The sequence below is a fragment of the Canis lupus genome, chromosome 11 (genome assembly GCF_003254725.2).
Source record: "Canis lupus dingo isolate Sandy chromosome 11, ASM325472v2, whole genome shotgun sequence".
Taxonomy (NCBI): Eukaryota; Metazoa; Chordata; class Mammalia; order Carnivora; family Canidae; genus Canis; species Canis lupus.
Window position 1 is genome coordinate 49,209,139 of NC_064253.1, and position 10,294 is coordinate 49,219,432.

At 38.4% G+C, this 10,294-nt stretch overlaps 1 protein-coding gene across 1 annotated transcript in view; it reads right to left on the bottom strand.

The window, feature by feature from the left end:
- RIGI (RNA sensor RIG-I) overlaps window positions 1–10,174 on the bottom strand; it is a 35,427-nt gene extending 25,253 nt beyond the window's left edge. The window contains exons 1-5 of the mRNA XM_025432323.3: window positions 9,825–10,174; window positions 8,161–8,295; window positions 3,305–3,486; window positions 2,178–2,325; window positions 1,129–1,242 (exon numbers count right to left, since the gene is read on the bottom strand). Of these exons, the coding sequence (XP_025288108.1) occupies window positions 1,129–1,242; window positions 2,178–2,325; window positions 3,305–3,486; window positions 8,161–8,295; window positions 9,825–9,930 (685 nt within the window). The 5' untranslated portion in view covers window positions 9,931–10,174. The remainder of the gene's footprint in view (window positions 1–1,128; window positions 1,243–2,177; window positions 2,326–3,304; window positions 3,487–8,160; window positions 8,296–9,824) is intronic.
- Between the last annotated feature and the right edge of the window lie 120 nt (window positions 10,175–10,294).

Consider the following 10,294-nt stretch of genomic DNA (forward strand, 5'->3'; position numbering starts at 1 on the left):
GCAAGACAGATGGCCACTGGTTAAAAGGAAATGCTATGTGGAACAAAACAACAAATCCCTCCCAGATCTCTGAAAAGCAATAAACTGTAAACATTGAATTTTCAAACCAATCTCTTATTGAAGAGCAACCATGCTTTATAATTCTTCAGGTTCTCATATGGTATCTTCTCTCAATAGGACCAGAAGTATCAAAAAATAACCAGAGGCTTTTTCTCACTAACATAAGCATATAGAATGTTACTGCTAGAAAAGACCTTAGAAATCATCTATTGACTCCAACCTATTTTAAAGAAAAGGAAAATTTCTAAAAGGTTAAGTGAGTTCACTAAGGTCCTTTACATGTCAGAAAAATTTAAAGCAACTTACATTCAGTGATTTTACCCTGAAATAACAAAATACTTGTATCATTTGACTGCAGAAATAATTCTTCTGCAAAAATGACATTTCTTCTGCAAAATCCTGGGGTCCTGGGATTTCTTCTCATACTACTCAGAATGTTTTCCCTGATGTCCTTATGTAAATAATATTTTACTGTGGCTCATTATGCAACTTTCTGGTCTCTCATGAAAAAATGCTTCCAGAAACAGAAGGTGAGCCTTATAACTAAGTATAGAGTACCTTTATGTAAATTAGAAAAAAAGAGAGCCTCTGGGAGGATACAGAACTCTTGGTGCACTGTTTGGATCTCAGACTCAGCTAGGCACATTTGTGCAGTATACAAACATCAATAACTTACATTGCAGCCCTGGGATAGTAAGGAGAGTGAGCAAGCAACTCACAAATAGAAGTATTTCTTTGGAGAGCAGGGCTGGTTTTGGATTTCACAGACACTAAGCTTCTGGGAGGACTCTTTTTGCGTTTGCATTTTCAATGTAGACAGGCACAGATGTAGACAGGCACAGTGATGAAAATAAGGCTGACAACAGCTTTGTAAGAGAGAGACTAATATTTATAATTACAGAAAAAATATCTATTTTAATATAAATTATCTTTTCTTTTAAAAAATGATCTTTTCTTACTTTTCCTTAAAAAACTTTTCATAACACTGTGACTTTTGGCACTGCAAGATGTGTCCCCACACAAAAAAACCTGAAGAACATCGTTATGGAAAAGAACATTGCTGGGTACCTGAAGGTGGACATGGGTCCTGACTAAGATTCTGGCATTCTGGTTCTTCCTTATAGAAAATCTGTACTTCGGAAGTTTCTATTTCTTCATCCTCAAGAACTTTCAGTTCAACATCTGTATGAGACGAAAAAACATCTTAGACTCTTCATCTAATCTGATGATTTTCTTGACAGCGCAAGTCCTACAAAGAGGTTATAATACTAAAATTTTCAACTTCCATTCAGATTTCTTACAACTACTCCCTTCACCTTCTAAAACAATTAAAAGAATCTTTTTGAGTGTGATGTCTCCATGTGGAGCCTGAACTCCAATGTCATTGAGGCCTTTATTATTCAAAGTGTGGAACAAGGGCCAGCAATTTCCAGAACTTGTTAGAAATGCAGGCTCTTGTATCTCTGAGTCAGAATCTGCATTTTAACAAAATCTCCAGGTGATTCTCATGCACAGTAAAGAAGCACCACTTAGCAGACATTTATGGCTTCCATTCCTGACCTAATCCAAGAAATCAGATGTGTATTTATACAGACATTGTCTAGAACAACTTGTGATCTAAAGAAGCTTAGGAAAAGCAAAGACCAGACAGTTGGATTACCAAACTTAGACTTTAAAAAACAATGCTCTGAGCAGATGTTAGCTTCAGGAAACCACAGATGGTACAGATATCCTGAAGTTTGAACCTTTTACTCTAGAATTTTAAAGCTACTTCTCTGAAGATCTAAACCCAGAGAGTGAGCTCAGATTCTTCCTTCCCCAAATCCTTTGGGCTAGAGGGCTAATTCTGGGTGAAAGCAGTTTGCCCTGGTCCATCTTAAGGGTTATTTACAACTGAATTACTTCTGTAGGCAAGTTGCCACTTGTCTCCCAGAACTCAAATTTCATGCTGCTCTCTCACTAAAGATGTAGCCATGGGTCTCTGAAGGGCAAAATGCCTCTGACAGTGAGTGAAAGACAGGTGGGAATGGAAGAGACCCTAAGTAGAACTATGAAAAAGGTAGAGCATGTTTTCAGACCCTCCCAACCCTTCAGAGCTCTTCCCTGGAATATACTACCTTTGTCCACAATCCACAGTTGACTGAACTTGCTCTCTTCTGTCTCCAAAGCAAGTTTCAAAGTTTTGGGCCAGTTTTCTTTGTCTGATCTGAGAAGGCATTCAACCATTTTCTCCGCACCTGCCATCAGCCCCTTGTTGGAACAAATCTGAGCAAGACAACTGCAGTTGATTAATCAATCATTTCAAAAGTTTTCCTTTTATTAATTTATTGAAGAAATACCAATTCCAGCACTATCTGATTTAAAATCATTCTGTCCTATGGTTCAATAGGTCTTATTCATGATCATTTTTGCCCCATCCAACACAGTGTCTTTTAAGACCCTCTTTCGTCTTTGTCTTTACACCTGGCATCGCTATGTCAAGCCAGGTGTTCTCAAGTCCTCTGAGATATTGTATCTATCATCATCAGCAATATTAAGAAACAATCCATTTGACAACCATTCAAAATATGGGTATATTGGCATAGATATTTGGAAGAATATAACAAAATATTAACAATTTTTTTTCAGGGTAGTGGGACCTACATGATTTTTATTATTAATCATAATAACTAAAATTTATTGAGAATTTATTATTATGTGTCAGGCATATGTAAGCACTTTACATATGTCATCATATATCATCTCATTTAACCCCCATAAAAATATCATGTTAATAAGGTACTATTATTATTTCCATTTTACACATGAAGAAATAGGTTTAAAAAAACTAACTTGCTTAAGATCTTACCACTAGTAAACTGTTGAACTAGGATTCTAACAAAATTTGGGTCCAGAGCCTGTAGGCTTAACCACTAGAATCTATAGCTTTTGTTTTATTTGCTAAACTGTTCAACTTTATTTAAATTTGCAAAGATATTATTCACAAAAGTAATAATTTTAACTAAAAATAGGACAAACCTGAAAAAAACTTGTGACATTAAAAATTACTTGATTCACAACCAAAAATACTATTCTAGGTAATTATGCCTTAGATTTGAAGACTTCTGTGGATTTCAATGATATTTCTCAAGTCAAAATCAGTGGAGAAAACCGAAAACATTTCCTATGTTCAAATAACTTCCCCCCAATTTAGTATTTTATATTAATTATAATTATATTAAATATATTAATCTAATTAAATTACCTGTATAATTTCTTCACATTCCTGACTAATTAAACATTCAGATATTTTAGGAAGAATATCATTTGGATTAACTGTAGTTTTAAATTCTGGTTGTAAACGCTTTAAAAGCAATCTATACTCCTCTAGACTTTCCATTTTTTGGAAATTCCAACTTTCAATTGCTTCATAAAGTCCAGAATAACCTGGAAAGAAGAAGAAAATGGGGGCTTTTATAAAACCAACTAAAAGACATTTCAAGATTATTATCATAGAAATCATGTTTGAATGTATAATAAGAGACCTCAAAAGAGATCTATAAATCACCTCAATAATTAATGATCTTCCAAAAAGAAAATTCAACATTCATTATAGGCACCCAACACTTTAGGTCCTCTAACAACATTTATCATCTCTTGGGAGAAAGTACTAAGGATAATGTGAAGTCTTACTTTTGGTCTTAGTATAAAATTCTCCTTCCAAAGTGCACCATGGACTTTACCTACAACCTCTGACTTGTCTTCCAGTGAGTTGAATCATTATGCAATTTTTTAAAAAAGATTGTATTTATTTATTCATGAGAGACACAGAGAGAGAGAGGCAGAGACAGGCAGAGGGAGAAGCAGGCTCCGTGTGGGGAGCCTGATTCAGGACTTGATCCCAGGACCCTGGGATCACAACTTGAGCCAAAGGTGATCGCCACTGAACCACCCAGGTGTCCCAAATCATCATGCAATTATTAAGTAACTTCCCAGTGCAAGATAGCAAAGCTGGCAAAAGGAAATATAAATCTTAATTCCTGACCCTGAGGAACTTAATCTTCTATATTACTCCCAGAAAAGGATATTAAGTATAATGGGAAATTTAAGGTGGAAAAACAATTATTTCCACCTTTAATAATTCAAGAATGCTTCCATCTAAAGTTCTCAAACAAAATCACTAGATTTGTCTGACTATAAAGCCCACACTCTTTTCATCTGGCTACAAAGAACCTAACAAAATGAACACATGGGAACCCAGTATGCAATTTAACAACTAGAATTTCCCAACACTCTGTGGGAGTGTGCCTTTTCCCTACCCTTCTTCCTCCCTGCAAAGAGACTACTACCTTGTATTTCATATGTTATTCTCTTCATTTTTTTAATAGTTGCATGGCATACATTTGATTCCTTCAACAATCTGTGTTCTGGGGCACCTGGGTGGCTCACTTGGTTAGGTGTCTAGCTTTGGCTCAGGTCATGATCTCAAGGTCCTGAGATGGCATCAGGCTCCCTTCTCAGAGGGGAGTCGGCTTCTCCCTCTGCCTCTGCCCCGCCGCCCCGCCCCTTGCTCAACCATGCTCTCTTTCAAAAAAAAAAAAAAAATTTTTTTTAAATAAAGGCTTTAAAAAAATCTGTTTAGTTTGACTTGTTTAGAATTTCATAATTATATCCTACTAAATGTAATTTTCTCTGCTTTTTATAGATTTTAATATTACATTTCAAAGCTTCACCTGTGTTGTCATCTGTAGCTGTGTTCATACATTTTCACTGCAGTATAGTGGACCATCATGTGACTATTACAGAATTTTATCATCCGTTTTCTTCTTGAAGGACATTGGGTTGCTTCCAGTTTTGTTTGCTTGCTTTAGTTATTACAATTATTCTATGAATATTTTTGTATATGCATGATGGAATATATGCGTAAGAGTTTTTCTAGGTCACATACATAAGAATGAAACTGTTCTACAGGAGGATATTTAAGATAATTGAACTATATATGATGCCAAATGTTTTTCAAAATACTTGTATTAATTTATACTCTATATAGTGACAGTTACGATTTCCCATTATTAAATATTCTCTTCAAGCCCTAGCATTGTTGGACTTCCTAAGTTTTGCTATCTAGTAGTTAATAAAATGCTATCTTATAGAGTTCCTAAGTCACAATTCCCTAATTGCTATTTGGGCTAAGAATCTTTCCATGTTTATTAACCTTTCCTTATTTACTATTCTTTATAATGTCAGTTCACACTTTTGACCTGTAGTTGTTTTCTTTCTTTTTCTAACTGACTTTAAAGCTTTTTAACATATTCTAGATATAATCATCTTGGTAATAATATATTTTGCAAATAACCTCTCCCAGTCTGTATCTTGTTTTTTCATTTTCGTGTGTTTTGACATATTTTTAATTTTAATGTCATCAAACATATCAATTTGTCTTTTATGGATAATGCTTTAATGTCTTGTTTCATAAATCCTGCCATACCTCTAAGGTCATAAATAATTATTCTATATTCTTTTCTAAAATTGTTAAATTTTTGCCTTTTTAGAATTACATCTTTAATTCTTATGAATTCATTTCATGTGTAAGTGTGAATGCAATGAGCTAAGAAATACAAATTTATTTTACATGGATATGTAATTTAGGGTTTGTTTTTTTAACATTATCCTGTTTATAATGGCCCACTGCAATGTTTCTTTAAAGATTTTATTTATCGGGCAGCCCGGGAGGCTCAGCAGTTTAGCGCCGCCTTCAGCCCAGGGCCTGATCCTGGAGACCCAGGATCGAGTCCCCTGTCGGGCTCCCTGCATGGAGCCTGCTTCTTCCTCTGCCTGTGTCTCTGCCTCTCTCTCTCTCTCTCTGTGTGTGTGTGTGTGTGTGTCTCAGACAGAGAGAGAGAGAGGCAGAGACACAGGCAGAGGGAGAAGCAGGCTCCCTGTGGGGAGACCCAAGCAGAACTTGATCCCTGCACCAGGATCATGCCCTGAGCCACCAGGCATCCTGGCCCACTGCAATTTATTAAAAACCCTTCTATTCCTAAGGATTTTCCTTTCCCAGTTATCTCAAATATATCAGGTTTTCATTTATATATGAGTTTAATTGAAGGCTCTCCATTCTATTTCAATGGCCAGTTGGCAGATGCCAGTACCAATGTTACACATTGAGATGTTACACTGTTTCAATGCCTATGGCTCTATAATAAATCTTGCTACCTAGAAGGGAAAGCCTCAGCCTACTTAATTCTTCTTAGGAATGTCCTGACTATTCTTGGATCTTAATTTTTCCATTTCCATTTTAGAATCCTTTATAAATTTCTCAAGCACATGAAAAGGCATATAGGATTTTTATTAAAATTGTATTGAATATAGAAATCAACGTTGGGAGAGCAGATATTTTTATGGTATCAAGTCCTTCTCTCCATGTGCATGGGTATGTATTTCCACTTAGATAGGACTTCTTTAATATTTTTCAATAACATTTTATAATTTTCTCCATTCAGACTTGACACATCTTTTGCTAGGTTTTTCCTTAATACATTCCTTCCTGCAAGGAGCCTGCTTCTCCCTCTGCCTGTGTCTTTGCCTCTCTCTCTCTCTCTCTGAATAAATAAATAAATAAATAAATAAATAAATAAATAAATAAATATTTTTAAAAAAATTCCCCATATAAATAAAATCATATGGTATTTGTCTTTCTCTGACTTATTTCACTTAGCATTATACCCTCTAGATCCATCCATGCTGTTGCAAATGGCAAGATCTCATTCTTTTTTATGACTGAGTAATATTCCATTGTATATATATAGCACATCTTTATCCATTTATCTGTGGATGGACATTTGGGTTGTTTCCATAACTTGGTTATTGTAAATAATACTGCAATAGACATAGGGTTCCTATATCCCTTTAAATTAGTATTTTCATTCTCTTTGGATAAATACCCAGTAGTGGAATTATGGGACCATATGGTAATTTTGTTTTTAATATTTGGAGAAACTCCATACTGTTTTCCACAGTGGCTGCATTAGTTTGCATTCCCACCAACAATGCATTAGGATTCTTTTTTCTGCACATCCTCACCAACATTTATTATTTCTTGTGCTTTTGATTTTGGCCATTCTGACAGGTGTGAGGTGACATCTCATTATGGTTCTCATTTTCATTTCCCTGATGGTTAGTGATGCTGAGCATCTTTCCACGTGTCTGTTGGTCTTCTTCGGAAAAATGTCTATTCGTGTCTTCTGTCTTTTGTTTTTTGGGGGGGGGGGGGCTTGCCAAACTTTTTATTTAGTATTTTGTAGTTGCTTAACATTCTGCCAATTTTTTAATCAGATTGTTTGACTTTGGGGCAGCCCCAGTGGTTTAGCACCACCTTCAGTCCAGGGCCTGATTCTGGAGACCCGGAATTGAGTCCCACATCAGGCTCCCTGCATGGAGCCTACTTCTCCCTCTGCCTGTGTCTCTGCCTCTCTCTCTGTCTCTGTGCCTCTCATGAATAAATAAATAAATAATCTTTAAAAAAAAAAAAAAAGATTGTTTGACTTTTTGGTGTTGAGTTGTATAAGTTCTTCATATATTTTGGATATTAACCCCTAATTGGATACATTTGCAAATATCTTCTCCCAATCAGTAGGTTGTCTTATTTTGTTGATGATTTCCTTTGCTGTGCAAAAGCTTTTTATTTGATGTAGTTCCAATAGTTTAATTTTGCTTTATTTCTCTTGCTAAAGTAGATCAATGTAAAAAAATGTTTCTATGGCTGATGTCAAAGATATCACTGCCTATGTTTTCTTCTAGGAATTTTATGGTTTCAGGTCTTACATTTAAGTTTTTAATCCATTTTGAGTTTGTTTTTGTGTATGGTGCAGAAATGCAATTAATTTTTGTATACTAATCTTATATCTAATAAGCTTGTTAAACTCTCCCAACAATCTGCAGATTCCTTTGGATATTTCAGGTAGGCAAATTATATCGTGATTGAAAGTAATCTTTACATTGCCTCAGATTAAGCAACATGAAGCACATGAGGATAGCTCAAAATTAATAGCATTTCACTTTTACCGCATTCTGAAACAGTCAGTTAATATCCTGATTTATGAGTAAGAAGAATGAACTAACCTGCATGACCAAGGGCATCCAAAAAGCCACGGAACCAGCCTTCTTCTTGGAGCTCCAATAGGCACTTAAGAAAAAGTGAGGCAGCCTCCATCGTGCCTTTATTGTTCTTCTCAGCCTGAATATACTGCACCTCATCTACAAATAGAAGAGTGGCTCATCAAACTGCAGAACCACTAATCACTGAAGAAAAAAAAAAAAAACCTGAAAAGGGTTGTCAGACTTTCTCAAATAGGGATGGCAAGGGACACCTGGGTGGCTCAGTAGTTGAATGTCTGCCTTCAGCTCAGGGCACAATCCCAGGATCTGGGCTGGGGATCGAGTCCCACATCCGGCTCCCTGCAAGGAGCCTGCTTCTTCCTCTGCCTATGTCTCTACCTCTCTCTCTCACGAATAAATAAAATCTTTAAAAAAAAAAAAATGGGGATGGCGATTGTAACAAATCCCAGCAATGGAAGGAACTGCAAGAAGGCAGCAAAGTCTCTGTTCAGGCAGATGATGCTCATTCTTCATCAACCTACCTTCCCTCCACCCTGCATCCTCTCTAGAAGTTTCTTCTAGTTTGGTGGGAAGTCTGGGAACATATTCTAGGGCAATCCTTTAAAAAGAGAGTTTCTTAACAATGTGTGGAAAAAGTATACCCACAATAAAGGAGATGGGACCACTCCATGGCATCTTTAATTACACCAGACTCAGAAAGCAGAGTTAGAAATACTTTCATGGTCCTCTTTCCAGGTTTTTGCTTAGACAGTATGAAATATGGGAGAAAAGGCAAAAGGAGCTAAACACACACACACACACACACACACACACACACACACACACACAAGGCCGAGGAACAGAAAACTATCCACCAAACTGCTGGTGGTCACATGACTTTGTACACTAACTCCATGTCTGGGGCAATGACCAAATGGTTGCCTTCACATGTCCTGCCACTTGATATTTCCGCACTTGGAGCCTGAAAAGGAGTGACCAGATCCCCCTTTCTCCTTTCAGCTCCTTCCAGGCATCACCTCCTTTTTCCTCTTTCCTCAAAGCCTCTGTTCCTCTCCAGTGCAGTGCACCTGGATTCAAATTAACAAAGATCTATCATCAGGTGTCTCCAAAATCTAGACAGAAACACCTGAAATGAAGCCGGCAGCCATTCAGCCCAGAGTCTCTTACCCCTGGCAAGCTTCCAGTAATTCCTAAGTGCAGAGAAGACTCGGCAAGAGTCACTGTCAAAGTCACTGTCAATTACCTTGAAGCATTTTGCAATCATTTACATACTCAGCAGTCTCCACTCCCACAAAATCTTGGGCTGCAAAGTATTTTAAAGAGGGGCCTACATCTCACTCCTGAATCTCTATTGTCACTACAAAGCTGAAGACACGGTAGACATTAAGCATTAGAGAAAGTAAAATGGACAATGGTTTGTTTCCCCCTTCTTGAACCTAAATAGAGGTGCACACCTACACAAGTCATTTCCCTTCTCTGGGGCTGTTTCTCCATCTGGACCCCTAAAGGCTCCTCAGACTGTCCTGGCGAACTCCAGGCTACAATCCTGAGGATCCTGCCTCAACATCCGCGTTCCTAGCATGCTACTTGTGTTGATTAAAAGGGGAGAACAGAGTCCTGAGTGGTTTCCTTGCTCCGAGGGGCAGGCGTCCCTGGGGACCACTCACCATCCTTAAACCAGGGGGCCATGTAGCTCAGGATGTAGGCAGGGTCCAGAGTCTTGATGACATAGTCCCGGAAGGCGTGCAGGTTTCGCCGCTCCTCGGCCGTCATTCTGCAGCTCAGCTCCCGGGGACGTCCGCACCTCGCCCGCGCTCACTCCCTTAAATGCCTGTGCCGGGCTTGTAGGGATCTCAGGCAGCGGACGCAGACCCAGCGCTGAGAGGCGGGGCCGCCGCCGGGGAACCCCAACTGCGGATGGGAAATCGAAACCGCAACTGGCGGCCGCGGGCCAGGGGTGTGGGGGTGCGCGGCCGCTGCCCCGCCTCCCGGGCCAACCGCACTCTTCCCGAGCTTTCGTTTCGCGTCCTCCGAGTGCCTGGCTTGCCAATCTGGAGGCGCCCGCGACCGGGTCCCTCTGGGTCCTCCGGAAGGACCGAGGACAACCCCCCGGGAACTTTTCTGATTATCATTTTGG